The sequence below is a fragment of the Oculina patagonica genome, chromosome 6, assembly GCF_052425735.1.
Source record: "Oculina patagonica isolate OP01 chromosome 6, crgOcupat, whole genome shotgun sequence".
Taxonomy (NCBI): domain Eukaryota; kingdom Metazoa; phylum Cnidaria; class Anthozoa; order Scleractinia; family Oculinidae; genus Oculina; species Oculina patagonica.
Window position 1 is genome coordinate 15,454,792 of NC_135763.1, and position 23,242 is coordinate 15,478,033.

Consider the following 23,242-nt stretch of genomic DNA (forward strand, 5'->3'; position numbering starts at 1 on the left):
TTTAACTTTAACTTAACTTTATTTTGCGCTCTCATACAAACTGATTGCAAACCTTTGCCCGAACTTCTTTGGGAAATTTCCCTCCGTTCCATTTCAGAAGAGCCTATTTTAATTATTGAGAGCATAAATTACTGCGATGTATGTGACTCTTGGCATCTTCGTGTAACAGTTCATCACAAAAACATACAGCAATAATAATAACAATTACAGCAATATCAATAAGATATTTGAAGAACACTCTACATGCTACACGCTACAATTGAAGACCTAGTGAGACTTTTCGCCATCTTTCAACAAGGGTTAATCACTTTAACTGATAAAAGTGTTTGAAGCACCTAAATAGTTCTCTTAATTGTAAAAGCCAGTGAACCTCTGATTGTTTCAAAATCTTAGATTCTGCTTAAACATCCTACAGTCTTAAAGTGAAGGAAGTTTTTAATATTAACAGTTTAAAAATTGAATTGAACATCCAAATTCAATATTTCCACCCCTACAACATTTTTACGCCTAAATTTTCAGATAATGCCAGTAGGTAGCCTGGCTGTTAGAGCATTTGATTTTATACAAGGCTTTCCGTCCGTCACTAGTGAGGTTGATTATGACGGTCAACCAATTTTATAACACAATTATTTTGTTTTTAGTTTGTTGCTAGTTCCTAACTAAAGTGTACGACATCATTTATAGTAGTGAAATTTCTACTGGTCGAACTGAGTCAAAAACAAACAATCAAACGGCTTATAGGCTCTCGTCGTCCTCGCCAAGCCCTTTTCATATATAGAGTTGTTAGAAGAGGCACAGAATGGCGACTAATCAAGGTTAAAGATGATGAAATGAGACGGGTAAATGACTTTAAAAAGACTCAGGAGAAGGGACGAGTACGAGGCCAGGTTACTATTAAAACCCAAACAACAATTGCTGTGTTTTCCCGTGTAGCAAACATAAAGGCCGGCCTGATAATCTCGGTTGTAAATATAAGTGTGTTTTCCCGACTTAGCCGAGTTTTCCCTAGGATTTTCCAGTCGTTTAAGAGAGGAAATGAGACGGGGGACCCGTCTTTCCGTTTCTAACAAGCATTTGGCGATTATCAAATTTTCCTTCCAAATTCCAGCCAATCCGACTACAACAATTTCTCTACAACTACTGAAAAACGTTATTTTCTCAAACAAACGCGCTTTTAAGCTTTTATCGCGAACGACAATGGGGTAATTTTCCCAGACATTGCCAGTCATATTAAAAACGTTCGATCACTTCCGCTTGATTGCGCGTATCTTGTAAGGAACAGGACACTGGGTACCACTGAACACTCCTTTCATGCTTGGTGGACGACCATCTTCTTCCGCGATGAAAGTGAACTTCTGGAGCATCCACGAAAGAAACAAGAACAGCTCAACTTTAGCCAGGGGCTCGCCAGCGCAGACCCGGCGTCCAGCTCCAAAAGGGTAGAAGTTGCCCTGGTTGGTGACCAACTTGCCATCCTCGTCAATATGGCGGTACGGGTTAAACACGGTGGGGTTTTCCCAGCACTTCGGATCCAGGTGAACAGATTCGGTGTCTGGAAACACGATGGTTTCTTTGGGAACACGGTAGCCACAGAGGGTCGTATCTGTAAGAGTGAAGTGAGGAAGTGCAAGAGGCACCACGTTTCCAACTCGTAGCGTTTCTATGATGGTCGCGTGAATGAGGGGAAGATTGGGTCGATCGTCCAAACGTGGATTCCGCCCACCAAGTACTTCATCTAACTGGCTTTGAATATCCTCTTGGTACTTTGGATAGTTGACCAAGAATGCTATCGCCCATTTCATTGTGGTACTTGTGGTTTCGTAGCCGGCAATAAACATGTCTTCAATAGTGTTGACCAGGTAATCATCAGACAGAAAAGCTTCTCGTACCTCATCCCTTCCGGATACAGCTTCGTGTTTGGCGTAAAGGAGACCTGAGATCAAATCTTGTACTGGTTGTTCTGGATCGAAACTTTTTTCTCGCTCTTTTAAGAATACGCGGATGATGTCGAAGATTCCAAAGATAGGCTTAAGAAAGCGATCATAAGCTTTAATAGGTAGGTACTTTGCAAATGGAAAAAAATCTAACATTGTCACCATCTGAGTATCGTCAGCATTTGCTACCAGTTCTACGTTAAGTTTCAAAAGTTTGTTCAAATCAGGGTTGGTTGTGTCGTAACCTTCTCCAAACGTGACACCACAAATGACATCAGCAACTGTACGTTGCAGGCAATCTGCAGGGTCAAAGGGTTTGCCATCTTGTTGTTCCATAAACTGCACCAGTTTATCTGCCTGTGTTGAGACTCGGCTTTCTATGAGAGGAATGTCAGACAGATATTGACGCAAGGCGGTTGTGAAGAGTTTGCGATGGAACTTCCAGGCAGGGCCATAGTTACCCAACACGATATCTTTACCTCCTGTTATTAACAAATGGTAGTACGGAGTCAGTTTAAGACCTGAAGCAGGATATAAGTAATGTTTTGACATTTGCCTCACGATATCTTTTTTAAATTTGATATTGTAAATGGTACCAACCTTCTTAAACAGGGACGACGGAGCCGGGGGGGCTGAGGGGGCTTTAGCCCCCCCACTTTTACAGAAAAAATAAAGAGTTAATAAGAGAAGAGTCTCTTAAGCCCCCTCACTTCAAGTCACTAGTCAGCCCCCCCAGTTGGAAAAATGCTCCGCCGTCCATGTTAAATCACTACAGCTTGTAAGCCACTGTTTCCACCCCCCCCCCCCCCTGTTATCCACTCCCACTTGATCCCTCCCCCATATCTCACGTACAATGTTGAGGTTTTCCTTAGACGTTTTATTGTGAAGCGCATCCCTGGGTTCAAACCATATACTTAATAGAAGAATGTAAGATTCCTTTTCAATTTGATTAGATCTACAAAATGTCTCTAGAAGCTTGGTATATCTACCAATGTTTAAAATGAGTTTGTTGGTACATACATATATACATACATTGACTTTATTTAACACTCGAATACATAGCTAGTATCTTCGAGTTAGGCCCGGTTCAGACGCCGTACTTTTCATGAGCCAAACTCAATTCGAATTTGGACCGACCCAAATTGACAAAAGTACGCCTCTTGATTCAGACGCCGTACTTTTTGGCCGTTCCGAGGCCGTTCCTAATATAGATCCAATAAAACCAATCAAAGTTTTCAAAATACATTATAATGATTTATGAATTAGGATCGGCACATGAAAAGTACGGCGTCTGAATCAAAGCCGTTCCAAAGGCGTTCCACAGGCGAAATTCTCGGCCAAGCCAGGCGGGAGGAACGGGTGAGCCGTTCCAAATTGAAATAGCCGTTCTAATTTGATTCAGACGCCGATCTTTTCATGTACTTAATTCAAGGAATTAGGTTCGGCTCATGAAAAGATCGGCGTCTGAATCAAATTAGAACGGCTATTTCATCTGTTGTATCTCCACTTCATAGTACAATTTAAATTAATAAATAAAAACGGGAATCGGATTTTTGCAGTGGCATTTCCACAGAGTGGCTCTTCATCCCCTGTTCCCTGGGTAACTGGAATTTAGAAGTGTTGGTTTTTGCGAAGGAAGGAAACCGAGGAACCCGAAGAAAACCCCTCAGAGCACGGACGAGAACCAACAACAAACTCAACCCACATATGACGTCCGGTCGGGAGTACTTATTGCATCGGGGTTGTTGCACCACTAACCTAGTGTTCCTATCTCGATAGAATATGTCTGCTGTCTTCCGGCATAATCAGCAGACTTCTTTACAAGCATCTCTTTAACGGCTTCAGGTGTTGACGCCATCACGAACTTGTAGCTTCCAAGTTTTATAGAGAAAACTCGGCCATAATTTTCTCTGAGACTGAACAGAATATACAGAAATGTATTTACACCATTGGCCTTATTATAAGAACGCGAGAGAAATTTGCATAAACCGCACATTTTTAAAACTGCCTGCTTCTAAAAGAATTGTCTGGTGACAGTCTGTTACTGGAATGCCTATTTGCTCCTCCTGAAAGGCAGGTAATAACGTATTGCCTTGATTGTACCCTTGAGAACACCAATCACTTGTTCCATTATTAAACATTTAGACTCTTATTCCCCAAATACATATTTTTTCCCTTTGAAAGCTCATTCATCTACTAAAAAATAAAATTTAAATTGCTTTTGCTGCTTTATAAAAGTTGCGTTATATTGTAGCGTGACATTTCCAATACGATATGCACGTACTGAGGTAACTCTCGATCAGGGTCAACGTATTTGGGGTGACAAGTTTTTAAATAAGCTGTACTTTAATATGTTGAGATGTTTATAGACCTCTTTAGCTTCGTTTGTTTGTTGTCCCATTTCAGACCACGTGATGTTACCCTTGAGAATTATTTCTTTCAACTTCAAACAAACTCACGTTGAAATGAATGAATAATTTCCAGATAGACAAAGGGTCAGTTCTCTGGAGAACATCACATGCTTTGAAATGGGCAATTTACATACATGGCTAAAGAGTTCTATTCTAAGGATTATATGAATCTTTATTGCCTTACATCCCATACATCAAATTTCAAAGTTGATTTAAGACAGAATGTTACATAAGGCTAGGAGATCTTAAGCAAGCTCAGCGAGCTTTTTGTAAAGATCCCCTATATATACAAATTGATCATATAAAAAAGTCCAAAGGGCTTTTGATTATTATCTTTGAAATGGACAATGTAATTTGCCCGGGGTATCCAATCGAACAAAATCGAACCAAAAATCAATCGAACCCAATCGAACACCAATCGTTCGATTGGGTTCGGTAATCGAACAAAATCGAACATCTATTTTGCTGTGAGTTCGATTTTCGAACCAATCGAACATAATCGAACACAATCGAACTCAATCGGGTTCGATTTTGTTCGGACTCTTTCTCTTGATAAGTAAATCACGCAGGGCTAATCAAAATCAACTTTTATTGAATGGAATAAATATAAAAACGTCCAAATATCGAACTGAATGTCAATGTTTAGTAAAATATATTTCGCCCGTTCAAGATGTCCTAACTGGCCTCTAGTGTCAGTCACTTTAAACGCTCTTCCTTTGGAACCGATCTTCTTAAAAATTCCAAACTCTTCTCCCACATCAACGCTAAAAGGACATTCTTGATAACCTTTTACAGTACATGTAATTTCGATGTATGCAGTCTCCTCCCGGGTCTCCTGGAAATCGCTTCGGGTTCTTGACGCTCTAGACATTTCTGTTTGGGTTGACCAAAGCTTGCAGAGATTCAAAACCTTTGGCAAAATTTCTCCCACGTGGCAGACTGCTGACTGGTGTGCCCGTGGCTATTGTGCGGGCAATCGTCGTATCCCGGGGTATGGTGAACCGCCAAAAAAGGATTAGGGGAACGGTGCACCGTACAATATGTACACAGTATAAACAAACAGGAGTTCGGTAATCGAACGTTCGATTGAGTTCGATTGTTCACTGTTCGGTAATCGAACGTTCGATTGAGTTCGATTGACCAAATTTTATTGTGAGTTCGATTATGTTCGATTACCGAACCCAATCGAACGATTGGTGTTCGATTGAGTTCGATTACCGAACGTTCGATTGGATACCCCGGGAATTTGACGTCGCTGGATATGTGTCACGCTGTGAGTATTTTATGTGCAAGTAAACATGCCACGTTAAAATCAATTGCGAAATCGACCAAAATTAATAGAAACATTATCAATCCAGTTTTTATATCAGTTGAAACATCCTCACAAACTGTCACGGGGGTCGATCATAAAATTGGAGGAACTCAGATGGAAACTACGCACTGACCGTTTAAAAGCGTCGGTAAGTTTCTCCGCTTTGAAGTCGAGGGAAAATGGGTTCCCTAAAACAGGGAGAGTCGTTAAACGCGGACCAGGCGGCATGTTCCTAAACTCGTAGAGCACCATCAGGTAATGTAACATTAGCAGCAGAAGAAACAGCAGAAGAACATTTCCGAAACTAAGAGAATCGTAAATCGTGGCAAGCACCGACGCCATAATACCAAATGCCCGATACCTGACACTGATGACGGTATAAATTAAAGTAATGTCACGCAAGAATACAATCAATAAAGTAGCGTCACGCAAGATTATAATCCTGTCGCAAACCTTGGGAAAACAATTAAAGAACACAAGATGCTAAAAGGAACAGTCTCACCGCACAAGAATCACATTGAGCACATCACGTTCAACCACAGTTCGCTAATTACAAAATATCACGACGGGTTGTTTCGTACACTCTTTATTGCAATAACATTCTTAAAGGACCCTAGTCAGCCTCCGTCATTTTCGATGGCATCGATATTATGAAAATTGCATGGTGAAGCGAAATCTTACTGCATTGCTGTAAGTTGTGTTACTGGAAGTCTGTTTAATTGCCTTAAACAGTTTCACAGTGAACTCTTTCGTTTTGACAAGCTAAATTTAATACCACAATTCTCGTATGTAAATAAAAACAAAGGTGTGGCTGACTAGGGTCCTTTAACAATCCCGTTTTTTTCATCATTGACACCGGCGAGGGTAATAGTTATGAAAACTTATTATACCGAGCAAGTAACGCTCTGCTAGTCAGGCTACGAGGAAGCTCATATTGCATGCCTACATGTATGCAATGTAATCTCGACACTTGGTGGTCGCAGTCCTACTATGTAATGGACATGTGCGTGGTGTAAAATAGCGACTGTTGTTTGTTTTATAAATCGTTTGTTTGAGTTCGATCTTCGCCTTCTAATCCTCCACCTTCGAAATAATCAACAATTGCCAAAAGCAAACGACCGGACCAGGTAAGTATAGTTCATGTTTTAGAGACGCCTGTTTCGAAATGAAAGTAATTTTTTAATGGCTTTTAAAATCAAGTAGAGTCAAAGAAGACAAAGCAAAGTGTACCTGGACAGTAATTATATTTATTTATTGCTGTGCATTAAAGCAACAGATATGATGTTTTTAAAACGTGTCTAAAAGCTCATTTACACGACCAATTTTAATGTGACAAATTATATGTGAGAATTTTATTTGCTAGTGTAGATAAGAAAAAATGGTCAATTTTTTTGTGACAAATATATTTGCTAAGACCTGGCGTGTCAGGTTTTATGTGACAAATTAAAATTGTCAAAATATTGCTCGTGTAGACGAATTGTCGCCCGAATTGTCACATAAGATGTGGTAAATTTTGCGTCAGTGGTCCCCAGACTCCCAATCTCCCACTGAGCACTGTGTGCACGTATCTATGTGCGTATCTCTGCTGTCCAAGGTCATTACTGGCGCACTAAACTTTGGACTGCTAACAAATAATTGCTGTCATCTACACGATCAAACGTGAATTGCCCGTGTAAACGCGGCTTAAGGTCGGGGAGGGGGGAGGCGATTGACCTGGAAGCTGATAAGGGCAGTTGGAACTATAATGTACATCACTTGGCGAGCGTCACGCTATGAACCGCGCAACCTTTTTGAACGAAAAAGCAGTTTTAAAAACTTTTATCGAAAGAGCAGCAAGAACATAATTTAACAGGTTTTCAGTTTCTTCAAGATTGTTGTATTTTTAGCTCTTATAGAAACTGATGTAAACCTTTCCCCGAACTCAAGTTCTTTGGGAAATTTCCTTCCGTTCCATTTCAGAAGAGCCTATTCTAATTATTGAGACCATCAATAACTTCGATGTAATGGACTCTTAGCATATTCTCATAACAGTTTATCACAATACATACTAGGTTCTTATTAGCAATAAGATAAAAATTTAGAAAACACACTACACGCTACAAGGTAAGACCAAGTGAAATTAAATTTCTCGTCATTTTTCAACAAGGGTCAAATTGCACACTTTAACTGATAAAAGTTTTCATGTTTTTAGACAGCTCAATAGTTTTCCTAATTGTAAAAATTAGTAAATATATTATAGTTTCAAATTGGTTATCTTACTTTTAATCTGGGTTGTCTTCCGATCGATAAAAAACTGGCGGCTAACAATTAAAAGTTCTCGTAGGCATCTACATAAAAAAATATTGTCTTAAATTAAAGGAAGCTTTTTACATTAACAGTTTGAAATCTGAATTGAACACCCAAACTCAATATCTTAGCACCTACAATATTTTAACACCAAACTTTTCAGATGAAGCCAGTAGTTAGCCAGGCTATCAGAGCATTTGATCTTGTGCAAGGCTTATTTGTCTGTCACTAGTGAGGTTTACGGTAAGCCAAATTTGAAGTAGATAATAGTTTTGTTAGTCTGATGCTAGTTCTCAACTTGAGTGTACGACGTAACTCATTAAAGTGAAATTTCTATTAGTCGAACTGAGTCAAACACAAACAAGAGACTTTTGGGCTCTAACAATTGTTACATTTTGCCCTAGCCACGCCCTCTTATGGAGCGAATCGTTAAGCAAATTTATATTAGAAGATAGAGGACAGAAAACTCGTATCTGACAGAATACCGTCTAATGTGAATTGAGGATGACAACACCGTCTCAAAATATTAAAAAGCTTCAAGACGACGAAATGAGATGAGTTAATGACTTTAAGACATAGGGGAATAGGACGGGACTCGTCGTGATTTTCTTGTTTAACGTGAATATAAGACGGTTTATGCTATCGTCAGATTTCTTTTCAAGTTCCAAACAATCCGACCACAAGAATTCCACTACAGCTACTGAAAACGTTACTTCCTGTTCGATTAAAAATGTACGATCACTTCCGCTTAATTGCACGTATCTTGTAAGGAACAGGAAACTGGGTACCACTAAACACTCCTTTCATGCTTGGTGGACGACCATCTTCTTCCGCGATAAAAGTGAACTTCTGGAGCATCCACGTAAGAAACAAGAACAGCTCAACTTTAGCCAGCGGCTCGCCAGCGCAGACCCGGCGTCCAGCTCCAAAAGGGTAGAAGTTGCCTTGGTTGGTGACCAACTTGCCATTCTCGTCAATATGGCGGTACGGGTTAAACACGGTGGGGTTTTCCCAGCACTTGGGATCCAGGTGAACAGATTCGGTGTCTGCAAACACGATGGTATCTTTGGGAACGCGGTAGCCACAGAGGGTTGTATCTGTTAGAGTGAAGTGAGGAAGTGCAAGGGGCACCACGTTTCCAACTCGTAGCGTTTCTATAATGGACGCGTGAATGAGGGGTAGATTGGGTCGATCGTCCAAACGTGGATTACGCCCACCAACTACTTCATCTAACTGGCTTTGAATATCCTCTTGATACTTTGGATAGTTGACTAAGAAGGTTATTGCCCATTTCATTGTGGTACTTGTGGTTTCGTAGCCGGCAATAAACATGTCTTCAATAGTGTTGACCAAGTAATCATCAGACAGAAAAGCTTCTCGCATCTCATCACTCTCATATTGGGCTTCGTGTTTGGCGTGAAGGAGACCTGAGATCAAATCTTGTACGGGTTTGTTTGGGTCGAAACTTTTTTCTCGCTCTCTTAAGAATATGCGGATGATGTCGAAAATTTCATAGAATAGCTGGATAAAGCGATCATAAGCCTTAATAGGTAGGTACTTTGCCAATGGGAAGAAATCTAAGATGGTCGCCAATTGAGCATTATCAGCATCTGCTACAGCGTCTACGTTAAGTTGCAAAAGTTTGTTCAAATCTGGATTGGTTGTGTCGTAACCTTCTCCAAATGTGACGCCACAAATAACATCAGCAACTGCACGTTGCAAGCAATCTGCGGGATCAAAGGGTTTGCCATCCTGTTCTTCCATAAACTGCGCCAGTTTCTCTGCCTGTGTTGAGACTCGGCTTTCTATGAGAGGAATGTCCGAGAGGTATTGGCGCAAGGCTGTTGTGAAGAGTTTGCGATGGAATTTCCAGGCAGGGCCATAGTTACCGAAGGCGATATCTTTACCTCCTGTTATTAACAAATGGGAGAAGGGAGTAATTCTAAAACTGAAGCAGCATATAAGAAATGTTTTGACATTGGTCTCCAGACATCTTTTTAATAATCTGTTACAGTAAATGGTACTTAACTTTTGAAGTAAATTTTTTGTTGGCCCCTGTTATCCCCCACCCCCCCCCCCCCCATTTTTAGCCATTGCCGCCTGCTTAATCTTTCATACTTGTACATACGTACACGCTACTTTAGGTTTCCATAGCAAATAAGTCTGATCTTTGCACAATGCGGTCACATGGTACAAAATCAGCCATGCTGGGACTCAAAACACGCAGTGGGACATTCAGAGTAAAAGCGACTCGCACCAATCTAGCTTCTCCTTCCTTTGTTCTTTGGATGTCCCACTGCGTAACTTGCAGCCCGTCATAGCTGATTTTGTACCATTTTGTGACCGCATCGTGCAAAGGGCCCAGTTGATTGGATCTACAAATTGTCTATAAAGCTTGGTATATTCTACCAATTTCAAAAATGGGTTGTGGGTGCGTATTGGAAATTACCCAAAGCTTTCTTCTAATTCACTCCCAAGTAAGTTCTTAAAGGAGAAGTTCACTCCAGAATGGCCATTTATTTTCTTTACGCCAATAAAAAGTTTCTACAAAAATATGTTATTCACCAAAATTTCAGCTTCCAACGAGCGCTAAAACCCTACGAAATCTTTCTCTAAAGTAGCCCAAAATTCGACAACTGAACGCCGCCATCTTGGAGCTAGTAATGTATGCATGACGTCAAAGAGCTCAGCCTGAAGTTTGAATACTCAAAACTCCTTGTTTTGTTTTGTTTGTCAAAATGCCTGTTTGTGCAGCTCCATGTTTCTCAAACAGAGCTCCAAGAGATACAAAAAACCTTTCACCGTCTTTCAATATCTAAAAGAAAAAATGCTCACGAATGGATTATAAGAATGGGCAGAAACGAAAAACTCCTGGCAAAGCGGACATAAATATTTGTGTGTTCCGAAAACTATACGGAAGACTGCTTCGAAGAAGATCACAGATACAGTCTCCTGAGTTAAAATACCCACAAAAAAAGAAAAAGGCAGACGCAATACCAACCAATGTTACGATTATGCTATTTCACTTTTTTACTTTATTTCAGGGAGGATTTTTAATCAACCAGAGAAACCCTCTGTTGTTGTTGTTGACTTCGTCGTATTTTCTCGATTAAACGCGGGTCCCCGATTAAAGGCCGGCTTCGTATAAACGCCGGGTAACTTTTAAATAAATCCTGAGGGCGTTTGATCGAGGTCCCGGCGATTATTTGTGGTCAAGCAAAGAAGTAAATATATTCTTTTCAGTAGCACTGCTACGACAAACTGGTACGGTCTGCTACTTTGGTAATTTTTTATAATGTTCAAGGAAACGTCCGGCGTAAAATAACTAGGATGGATGCTGTAAACAAAACGAAACAGCAATGTTTGCATTCATGTCGTCATGACTGACGCGAACAGTGGAGGGGGACGTTTATTACCGCGAAGGACATTGGCGACATTGCCGTTTATGGACTTATTGGTTGTTTATGTTCTGTTTGTCACAAATCTTGATTGCAACATGCACGTACCGTATGCAATACTGCAACACTGGTAACATGATCATCCTCGGAGACCCAGAGAAAGCTTGTCGAGCGGGACGACGAGAAAAATCGAGGGTCTCGAAGGAAAAAGTTGCAGAAAATTGCACTTCGATAATGAACTCGATCGGACCCCGATTTAACGCCGGAACACACAAATATTTCTGTCCGCTTTTGAGCAATTGTTCTTTAAATATTGAAAAACGGTGAAAACGGAAATACCTCTTTTTGTATTTCTTGGAGCTCTGTTTAAGCAAAATGGAGCTGCACAAACAGGAAATTTGACAAACAAAAGCCACTACAAAGAAACAAGGAGTTTGAAGTAATTAAAATTTTCCCGCTCAAGTTCAGGCTGAGCTCTTTGACGTCACGCATACATTAACAGCTCCAAGATGGCGGCGTTCAGTTGTCGAGTTTTGGGCTACTTCAGAAAAGGATTTCGTAGGGTTTAAGCGCTCGTTAGAAGCTGAAATTTTGGTGAATAACATATCTTTGCATAAACTTTTTATTGGCGTAAAAAAAATTAATGGCCATTCTGGAGTGTACTTCTCCTTTAATACTTTTGAACATGAATCCCCTTTTTTAATGTTAACAAGCTTTACTTTCCTTGAATGATGACTAGCATGCCACCAATGTGAGCAATGAAGCCACTAAAAAAAATTAAAAGAGTACTTGCACTCACTGTCAATACCTATGCACACTTGAAAGGATAGCGAATGATCATTATAACATTCCATACTGGATCAAACCGCTCTCGATGCTCGTTTCTAATAGTTACTACCTTCTGGCGCTTAAGGTGTCACTTTCTGATTTTGTCCAGTTTTGGCCACTTCCCACTAACATTCGTTATGTCTCATTTCAGATTACAATTTACTTAATGCATCAGGGTTATTTCACCACTAACCTAGTGTGGTTGCCTCGATAGAATATGTCTGCTGTCTTCCGGCATAATCGGCAGACTTCTTTACAAGTATCTCCTTAACGGCTTCAGGAGTTGACGCCATCACGAACTTGTAGCTTCCAAGCTTCAGAGAAAAAACTCGGCCATATTTTTCCCTGACACTGTAAAATAAGAGAATTATAATAAGTGGAGAGCTTCTGTTATAATTATTTTTGGCAGAAAGTAACGAAAGAGTAACAAAAGAAAGAAATTAGAGAGCCTGTTAGTAAATACCGAGAATCACGGTGAAAATCTTTTTCAAACGTTCGATCCAATTTAAACTCTGTGAAATCTTTGAGAATTAAAAATTATTAAAATAAACAGCCCGGAATGCACGCAAAAGCGACGGCGTTTCACACGGGGTCTTTCAGAAATTTGTTAAAAAATAACGTAAATAAAAGAAGCTGACAACTACTTCTATGTTGATTGGTTGTTCAACAAAAAAAAAGGTTGCGGTAACTTATAGAGTGACATCCGATATATGATACTTCTCGCGAGCGATCAAGGTCAAACGCTGTCTAGTAATTGTTCATACAAGTCCTTTGTATTAAAAGAATGTAGAAACTCATGTTTACTGTATCTAATATAACTCATAAAATATAATTTTTTTATACTTTGTATTAGCCCTTCTATGTTTTTTGCTTTGTATTCTACGCGGCGATTTCTTGATGACTTTAACTTGATTTCCTTTAACATTTATTCGTGTAGTTAGTTTCCAGTCCTATCGACCCATGGATTGCTAGACGCGTCAAAAGGCGTGCAGGAGGGATTATGTTCATTGAACCATTTGCAACGTGAAGTCATCACTTTTCGTGATCAGCTGATAAAGTAGGAAAAAGCGTTAGAATGCATGCCTTAACGAGCGTGATGGAATTAATTAGGTCAGAGTTAGACGCATTTAATCTACGAATTTATTCTCTGGAAATCGAAGAAAACTTGACCTTCTCTTGGACACTTTCTGCAAAAAAAATGTTTCATCGCTCACAAAGGCGGCTGAAATGCCAAAAAAAAATCACAAACGAGAGTGGCAAAAAAGGAACTAAAGAACGCCAAATAAATGAGATAAAAAGCCTAACCTTCTTTGTTTTTTTTTTCGTTCAAAATAACTCAAAATTTTGCTTTCTTTGGATGCCGTAGACGGAATATTTAATTTATGAAATTCCTGTTATCAATATAAAGGGCAAATAAATTATTGATTGACTGATTGAACGTCCTCGCAGTGGAAGGGCTTTTAATTACAATTTTCGAGAGTGTTGATAAATCACTCATCTGCCGTTGCATGTAATTGCCCTTTTTATTAAAATAGATGTGAACAATGGAATTTGATGTCGCTGGATGTATGCAAATCTGACTGTGAAATTTTTGTGTGCAGATGCATTGTGTACAAAAATAAACAAGCGATTGCGAAATCCACGAAACTTAACATCTGCACGAGTAATAGTGGTATCTTCATGGCCTAAAATACGCGATCATGAGAAAATCGAAATTCAGACTTGATTAAAAAAAATGGGAAACATTGCACTGAAGAATTATCGAGGCAAACCTTTAATGTTTGTCAATAGAATTATTCCTTTGATGGTCGTTTCATAAGCACAGAAACTAATAGTGCTTATATGCTATCTTCTTGCCTCTCAAATCGAGAGCATTATTAACGTATCAATCCAGATTCTATATCCGTTAATCAGTGCTTACAAACCGACCCGAAGATCGACCACAAAACTGGGAAAAATTCGTATCTACGCACTGACCTTTTGAAAGCGTCTGTTAGTTTCTCCGCCTTTAAGTCGAGGGAAAATGGGTTCCCTAAAACAGGGAGAGTCGATAAGCGTGGACCCGGCGGCATGTTCCTGAACTCGTAGAGCACCATCAGGTAATGCAACATCAGCAGCAGAAGCAACAACAAAAGAACATTTCCAATGCTAAGAGAATCGTAAATCGTGGCAAGCACCGACGCCATGTTTACCAATTGTCAGATACCCGATGAAGATGACAGTGTGTAAGTGATGCAGGACTGCGTCACGCTAGATTGCCTTTCTGCAGGAACAACATGCAAATGAAATCATTGTTTTACCGTTGTTTTTTATTCTTTGTATTTTAGCCGAGTAGTATTGTTTCTTATCTTTTCTTATTTTACGTCATCTGTGTGGTGCGCCTGCCGGCAGAAGGAGCCCGGAAACAAAAGAGGGAGCAAAGTGGAACTCTCTCGCTGCCCATGCCATAGAAAAATCACATTGAGAGCATCGTGTACAGCAACAGTCCGCGAATAACAATATATTACATGTTGTCTCAAACACTCTTCATTTGTCAACATGCAAAACAATCTGCTTCTTTAATCAGGGGGTTCTATCAAGAATGCGTTTGTTACGTACGACAAGGGTGTACCAGTAACAACATTATTTTCTGCAAGGTTTAAATTTTGTCATTGATTTGCGTCACTCTCCCGCGCGGCAGCCAACATTGTTAACGTGTTGGGATGAGAGGGTAAGGAGTGGTATGCGCAGAGATGGAGGGTAGGGCCGGGCGTGGAGGGTGGGGAGGGCGCTTGGAAGCTTCATGGAAGGTACATGGAAGACTGTGAGGCGAGGAAGGGTACAGGTAGTAAGTCACTCCTTAGAGAGGGAGGGGAGGGTGAAGGATCGGAAGGGTTTTAGGCTCAGGAAAAACCAATAACGAAAAATTGGGCCAGTTCTTATTTTAAAGACGCCTATTTTCTGTGCTGTTCTTGTTAGCCCTAAATTTCAACGGATGTTTCGAAATGTTTCGAAACAGTTTTTTTTTTTTAAATCAAGTTTAGTCAAGAAGAAATTAAAGCCTAGATCACAAACAAAATGCAGCTGAACAGCAAGAAAGGGCAAACAATTAACAATTTTTCACCGAAGTGGAGTCGAATAGTTCTTTGCTAATCACCTCCGAGTTTACCAATTAACTCGCGCGAAAAGCACCATTCACTTATGTGGTATATATTAATATAAAATAGAAACGAAAGATAAAAGTTATATTTACTGATTGCTGCGGGTTAAAGTAACAAATAACAAAAAGGTCAGGTGGAAGACGTTTGACCTGGGAACTGATAAGGGCAGTCGAAACTATAACAGAACTCTCGTGGCGAGTGTCACGCTGTTAATCACGCAACATTTTTTTAACGAAAAAGCAGTTCAACTTTTTTAGCAAAAGGTCAGAAAGAACACTTATTAACAGACATTGAGCTTCGTCTAGCGTCATGTATTTTGCGCTCTCATACAAACTGATTGCAAACCTTTTCCCGAACTTCCTGTTTTTGAAATTTATACATGAAAGTTCTTCCATCCCATTTTAGATTTCATTTAAGATCGTAATATACACGACTCGTAGTATATCTGCAAAGCAGTTTATCACAAAGCAGACCTATACAAGGTTTTTGTTAGCAATAAGATAACAGCAAATTGTAAACAACCCTCAACACTGTGATACACGCTACATTTTAAGACTTAGTCAGGCTTCTCGCGCATCTTTTTACCAGGCACACTTTAACTGATAAAAATTCTGATGTTTCTAAACACCTCAATAGTTCCTAATTGTAAGAGCCAGTTAACCTCTGATTGTTTCAAAATCTTAGATTCTGCTATAACGTCCTACCCATATTTAACATTTTAACACGTATGATATTTTAACACTGAAGTTTTCAGTTGAAGCCATTCGGTTAGCCTGGCTGTCAGAGCATTTGACGTTGTACAAGGACTTCTGTCCATAACTAGTGAGGTTGATAATGATGATCAACCAATTTTGGAACACAATTATTAGTTTTTTTAGTCCGTTGCTAGTTCATAACAACAGTGTGCCAAATAATTCATCATAGTGAAATTTCTACTGGTCGAACTGAGTCAAAAACAAACACTGAGGTAGCCTAGCTATCAGAGCGTTTGATCTTGTGCAAGGATTACTGTCTGTCACTAGTGAGGTCTGCAGTCACCCGATTTTTAAAACGCTTCACTTGTTTTGTTGGATTAATGCTAGTTGTCAGCTTAAGTTTACAAGGTAATTTATTATAGTGAATTTTCTACTGGTCGAACTGAGTCGAAAACAATCAATCAAAAGACTTCTGGAATCTTACAATTCTCACACGTCGTCCTAGTCACGCCTTTTTATGGAGCCAATCGTTAAGCGAATTCATATTAAAATATGGAAAACTCGTTTCTGACAAAATACCGTCAAATATAAATTGAGGACGACAAAACCGTCTCAAATCATTACTTATAAAGGTTGAAGACGACAAAATGAGGCGAGTAAACAACTTAAAGACATTGGAGATTACGACCTAGAAGCAATTGCTGAACTTTAAGCAAACAAAAAACTCGTCCTGATTTTCTTGTTTAATGTGAATATAAAACGGTTATAATGTGAATATAAATCCTCCACAGTTACTGAAAAACGTTACACCTATAGAGAAACACACACGTAAGCTTCTGTTCGATTAAAAACGTAAGGTCACTTCCGTTTGATTGCACGTATCTTGTAAGGAGTTGGAAACTGGGTAGCACCTGCTACTCCCTTCATGCTTGGTGGACGACCATCTTCTTCGGCGATGAAAGTGAACTTCTGGAACATCCACGAGAGAAACAAGAACAGCTCAATTTTAGCCAAAGGCTCACCAGCGCACACCCGGCGTCCAGCTCCAAAAGGATAAAAATTGCCTTGGTTGGTGATCAACTTGCCATCCTCGTCAATATGGCGGTACGGGTTAAACACGGTGGGGTTTTCCCAGCACTTGGGATCCAGATGAACAGATTCGGTGTCTGGAAACACGATGGTATCTTTGGGAACACGGTAGCCACAGAGGGTCGTATCCGTTAGAGTGAAGTGAGGAAGTGCAAGGGGCACCACGTTTCCAACGCGTAACGTTTCTATAATGGTCGCGTGAATGAGGGGAAGATTAGGTCGATCATCCAAACAGGGACTTCGCTCACCAACTACTTCATCCAACTGGCTTTGAATATCCTCTTGGTACTTTGGATAGTTGACCAAGAAGGTTATTGCCCATTTCATTGTGGTACTTGTGGTTTCGTAGCCGGCACCAAACATGTCTTCGATGGTGTTGACCAGGTAGTCATCTGAGAGAAAAGCCGCTTGCACCTCATCACTACCGGATACGGCTTCATGTCTGGCGTGAAGGAGACCTGAGATCAAATCTTGTACGGGTTTGTCTGGATCGAAACTTTTTTCTCGCTCTTTTAAAAATTTGCGGATGATGTCAAAAATTTCAAGAATAGGCTTAACAAAGCGATCATAAGCCTTAATGGGTAGGTACTTTGCAAATGGAAAGAAATCCAACATGGCCACCAACTGAGCAGTTTCAGCATCTGCTACAGCGTCTACGTGAAGTTTCAAAAGCTTGTTCAAATCAGGATTGGTTGTGTCGTAACCTTCTCCAAACGTGACGCCACAAATAACATCTGCAACGGTATGTTGCAAGCAATCTGCGGGGTCAAAGGGTTTGCCATCTTGTTGTTCCATAAACTGCACCAATTTTTTTGCCTGTGTTGAGACTCGGCTTTCTATGAGAGGAATGTCAGAGATGTATTGACGCAAGGCTGTTGTGAAGAGTTTGCGATGGAATTTCCAGGCAGGGCCATAGTTACCCTGTGCGATATCTTTACCTCCTGCAATTAATTAAAGGGGGTATAATTAAAGCTAAATCAGGATATAAGTGATGTTATGTCATTTGTCTCACGATATCTTTTAAATGATTATTTTACTGTAAATGGTCCCAAACGTCTGATTTGTTTTTTAGTAGCCCGTACATACACTGGTGAGGTTTACGTTAACCGGCTTTTGTAAAGCGTACCCCTTAGTAATGTGTAAATAAGATAAGAAAAAACATAGGTTACCACTTAAGGGGCTATGTCATGCAAATTAAGGCAATTTCAGTTCGGCGCAAATCAAATGGTCATAAAAGTAACTAAAATATCACAATAACAGCTTAAAACTGTAGAAGTCAAAAGAAACACAGAAAGGCCAAAAAGGGGCATGGATGCACAAAATATATTCGAGAAGACTAAAACAGATTGCGTTCGGGTAAACTTGAAATCTTAGGCTTGTTACATTCACCAGTTTAATTTATGAGTTTGTGGTTGCTTATTCGAATTTTTCCAAAAGCTTTTCTCTAACTCACTTCACAAGTAAGTTCTTATTACTTGAAACTTTTATTTTCCTAGAATGATGAATAGTTTGCCGCCAATGTGAGCAATGAATCCAAAAAAAATTGAAAAGAGTACTTACACTTACTGTAAATACCATTCAACACTAGAACGGATAACGAACTGGATCATTCGTTATGTCTCCATTTCAGATTTTAAATTATTTTACGCATTAGGGTTATTGCACCACTAACCTAGTGTTCCTATCTCGATAGAATATGTTTGCTGTCTCCCGGCATAATCAGCAGACTTCTTTACAAGCACCTCCTTAACGGCTTCAGGCGTTGATGCCATCACGAACTTGTGGCTTCCAAGTTTAAAAGAAAAAACGCGACCATATTTTTCCCTAACACTGTAAAATAAGAAAATTATAATAAGTTGGAAAAGCTCTTGTTGTAATTATTATATTTGGCAGAAAAAAGAACGAAAGAGTAACAAAAGAAATAAATAAAAGAGTCTGTTAGTAAACACCACGTAACTCGGTGAAAATTTTTGAAATAAAAAGCCTGGAATGCATGCAGAAGCGATTACGTTTCTCTGTCAAGGTCCATTAACGTAAACAAAAGTAGCTGACAACTTCTGTGTTATATGATTTTTCAACAAAATAAGCTGCGCTTGTAGAGTGGTTAACAAATAAATTAAAGTAGCCTTGACTGTGCTCTGTTCTGTTGTAAAGCACGCAGGAAGCGGCGATAGCACGAAAGAAGTGTAAGGGGAAACACGAGCCGTTAGGCGAGTGTTTCGCCCTACTTTTTGAGTTCTATTACCGCCTCCTTTGTTTGTTTTTTGATAAAGAAGTCATCATTTTCCCGACTGATTCACTTCGTTTTACCTCAAAACGATTCAAAAGGGGTCGTCAGCAAGCATGCTTCATACTCTTATAAGGTACGCTTTTTTAACCAATCACAACGCTTGTTATATTACGAATGTTTCATTTGATTTGATTGGCTAATGAGACAACCGCTATCAAACAAAAACTAAACTTGAGCTTTTGTGCAATGAAATCTTGCCGAATTGGAGCGATAAAAACGTGTACTTTTCGACATGGCAATAACGAAAGAAAGACTCTGAAAGGCTTGCGGGTAAATCTTTTCAAACTGCTGAGTTGAGTTTGAAATGAAGAACATAAAGTTGTGTTCATTTTTTATCTCCTCAAGATCTGGCGTTCTTGTTTGTACCGTGACTAATGTTCGTGACAAGGCGTTACGTTTTAACTATCAATTTAATTTTCTGTGATTTTCTTCGTGCAGCCAGTGCGTGCGTTTATTTGTGGCAAATTACTCACATCAGTAACAAAGAAGAAGGCGCTTACTCTCAAGAACCTCTAACGGACGATGCATGGATAGAAGAATATAATCGAGAGAAGCAACTTATTGAAGAGAGGGAACGAAAATTACCAAACCAGCTTAACAGAGTGGAATTAGACACATACCGGTATATAGATACTTTTTTCAAACACTCACTCCGCGCGTTAAATTTGCATTTTGTACGCAAATTCACTCCAGAAAGCTTTGAATGGAAACTTGACGCGTCGCGAAACCTACAACGACGGACGGAAATCGATCTGCATTCTCAGGCTGTATACCTTTTAATTTTCATTACAGATGTGAAACGAAAATGAAAACAATATAACGAATAGACTGTAAGCACTATTATTCCCGAAAATTGCCCTTGACACGCACACAACGCATTGACTTGAAAGTGGTATGCTTGTTTGTTTTGAATCGAAACTTGTCGCGTCGGTAGATTTGCGTATGTTGCAAATAAATGTGCCCTTAGTTGATACGCAAAAGATTGATATTAATAAACATGTTTATTACTTTTATGAGTCCCTTTTATAACAGCTTATTAAAATACTAGCTACTTTAGTCCTTCTTGTTACAGCCTAATAAAATTACAAGCGACTTTTCACGCGTTTAGAAATGCCAACAACACGCGCTTATGATAAGTGCGACTGATTGTCTCAAAAAAGATTAACCTATCGATTTTAACTTTTATAACTTAGAAAAACTTTTCTTTTCGTTGTAACAATGCTTACTTTAGGCTGTGAAAGCTTTATTAAACTTATCATTGTACGCACTTTAAAAAACAATAGCGCTTGCAGAGACCGATCGATAAAATTATAACTTTACATGTATGGGAGTTGAAACCCTGAAAAGCTACGTACGAGCGCAGTGACTTCGATTATAAAGATCACATTTTAATAAGACTTTATGAACAAGACTTAAAAGAAACAGAAATAGAAATTCAAGCGATATTCGAGGGAGAAATAATTCGCTTTACCTTGACTGGTCGACAAATCGAACGTCGCTTCAGCTACATGTTATCTTTGCTTGGCGACGCTTGCTCGCTTATTATTTCTACACGATGGTTGACAATAGGCAATAAAAATCTCTTGGGAAGTTGGCGACGTTTACTTGTAGTTTTTAAGGCGTCTAGCGAGACGCGTGTCTTGTCGTTCGAGAACAGACACTCAATCAAATGAATAATGAGTAATCAATACCCGATGACGACTTCGACTGGACAAAGTTAAGTATTCCGGTGAAATCTTGGCACAGGAACAATGCCAATATCATCTTAGATCAGCGACCGTTGGCATTGAAGATTTTCAAAGAAATGTCTTCTTGTAATATCCCTGGGAGCGAAGTAGCAAGCACAGACGGCAGACGAAGCACTCGGATTCCACTTTGCACGTTTTAACTTGACGAAGTCCATTTTCTTTTTTCCTTCTAGCATTCTAGCCTTTGCTTCTGTTCTCATATCACCCCAAAATGCAGCGCAATACCCTTTTCTTCGTTTGGAGTATTCAAGCATACCGCAACGACGCATCTATCTGGTATATTTCTACCGTCAGTATCTCCTCGCTATTACAGAAGAAATGCTGACTTCAAATGGCGGCAAGATTTCGCGGTTCCTGACCTGACGTCACAGCCGGTCTGGAACCCAGACTCTTTCTGGTCTTGACTCCCGGTCAACTTTTTTGGGCGTGGCCGAAACGGGAACTTTAAAGCTCGATTTTGCAGCGAAAAAGTGGCGGAATCCAAAAATTTCTTTTAGAAAACTTGTTTATGCATTATAGAGATACGAAAACCACAAAAAACCTGTAGGCTGGATAGACACTTTAATCCTTATATAATGAAACGTACTATCTGCTTTCACTGAGGGCGTCGGAGCGGATGTAAGAGCAAGCTGGTTGGTTAGAGCGCCCAACCGGTATCTGGGAGGCCATGGGTTCGATTCACGTCGGGGACTCAGATTTGTTCTTTGTCCCACGCTCGTGTCATGTTGAATAATTTCTTCACTAAGCTTTTTTTACTTGTAATTTGCGTACAGTTTTATAAACACTACTGTTGTTTATTGAAGACCAATAGCTCGATTTCTTTGCCTTTGTCTGGACCAAGAAGAACGACTAATTTTGGTCAAATAGCTCCAAATGCCAAGGCAAAAATCAGACCTTGCGGATGGCGTGAGCTCCTTGCTTTTTACTCTCATATAAATCACGCTTTTTCAACCAATCAAAGCGCACGTCATATCGAAACTTTATTATAACATTCGATATACGATAATTCGCCCGAACGAAGGTCAAACGCTGTCTTGTAATTGTTCATACAGACCCTTTGGAACTTTTATCTACCGTATCCAATAGAACTCATCAAGCTATTTTGTCTCTTTCGTGTTTCGTCTTTTACTTAGATGTGAACAACGAAATTTGATGGCGCTGAATATGCAAATCTAACATCATGTGCAGATGCATTGTATAAACATGTCATCTTACTAAGTAAACCCGAGAGAGCCGGATTGCGAAATCCACCAAATTAAACATTCGAAGGAGTATAAATGGTACTTTAAGAACCAAAAAACGGGATAAAGAGACAACTGAAATAAAACCGACATGCAGGCTTGATTGATTTCTGGAAAAAATATTGCATTGAAGTATTAAATAAGACAAAACCTTTACTGCATTGCTTGTTAGTCGATGTGATTATTCCTTTGATGGTCCTTTCAGAAGAAACTGACAGTGATGTGCAATCGCCTTGCCTCTGAATTCAGAACCTTATCAACGTATTAACCCATTTTTTATATCCGTCAAACAGTACTTACACACTGTCCCGAAGATCGACCATAAACTAGAGAAACTACGGGAACTACGCACTGACCTTTTGAAAGTGTCGGTAAAATTCTCCGCATTAAAGTCGAGGGAAAATGGGTTCCCTAAAACAGGGAGAGTCGTTAAGCGTGGACCCGGCGGCATGTTTCTGAACTCGTAGAGCACCATCAGATAATGCAACATCACCAGCAGAAGCAACAGCAAAAGAACATTGCCAAAGCTAAGAGAGTCGAAAATCGTGGCAAGCACCGACTCCATGTTTACCGAATGTTAGATACCCGATACTGACAGTGTACAACTAATGCAGGATAGCGTCACGCAAGACCACACAGTTCTCTATTACAAAGTATCACAAATTGACACGTTCATACACTCGTCGTCAACATACATACTGAACAGTCCGCTCTTTCAATCAACGGGCTCCATAAGCCTATTTGAGCCGACTGTTTTGCATCAGGTGAATGAAATGATCGTTTATGCTATATGGGTCAAATAATTTGAAATGTAAGCAGCAGTTGATTGTACTTCTTCCCTGTTGAAAGACCCGCAGGTGCGGCACATGC

The 23,242-nt window shown here is 39.7% G+C and overlaps 3 protein-coding genes across 4 annotated transcripts; all 3 read right to left on the reverse strand.

Annotated features, from left to right (window-relative positions):
- On the reverse strand, positions 1-5,999 carry LOC144657064 (steroid 17-alpha-hydroxylase/17,20 lyase-like). Its single transcript, XM_078517357.1, has 3 exons — positions 5,791-5,999; positions 3,693-3,850; positions 1-2,416 (listed from the first exon to the last, which is right to left on the reverse strand). Exons 1-3 carry the CDS (start codon positions 5,997-5,999, stop codon positions 1,245-1,247), a joined length of 1,539 nt encoding a protein of 512 aa, XP_078373483.1. The 3' UTR covers positions 1-1,244.
- A 227-nt stretch (positions 6,000-6,226) lies between these two features.
- Positions 6,227-14,675, reverse strand: LOC144656856 (steroid 17-alpha-hydroxylase/17,20 lyase-like). Its single transcript, XM_078517097.1, has 3 exons — positions 14,147-14,675; positions 12,363-12,520; positions 6,227-9,853 (listed from the first exon to the last, which is right to left on the reverse strand). The coding sequence occupies exons 1-3, from the start codon at positions 14,353-14,355 to the stop codon at positions 8,682-8,684; spliced, it is 1,539 nt and encodes a 512-aa protein (XP_078373223.1). The 5' UTR covers positions 14,356-14,675; the 3' UTR covers positions 6,227-8,681.
- Positions 14,676-15,605: 930 nt separating this feature from the next.
- Positions 15,606-22,976, reverse strand: LOC144655943 (steroid 17-alpha-hydroxylase/17,20 lyase-like). 2 transcript variants are annotated; one of them, XR_013571224.1, is made up of 4 exons: positions 22,729-22,976; positions 18,766-18,923; positions 15,815-18,034; positions 15,606-15,782 (listed from the first exon to the last, which is right to left on the reverse strand). XR_013571224.1 is itself a non-coding variant. In XM_078516132.1 (3 exons), exons 1-3 carry the CDS (start codon positions 22,935-22,937, stop codon positions 16,863-16,865), a joined length of 1,539 nt encoding a protein of 512 aa, XP_078372258.1. In that variant the 5' UTR covers positions 22,938-22,976; the 3' UTR covers positions 15,606-16,862. The 2 variants fall into 2 exon arrangements, 1 of the variants encoding a protein (XP_078372258.1); XM_078516132.1 differs by having other exon boundaries at positions 15,606-18,034.
- Between the last annotated feature and the right edge of the window lie 266 nt (positions 22,977-23,242).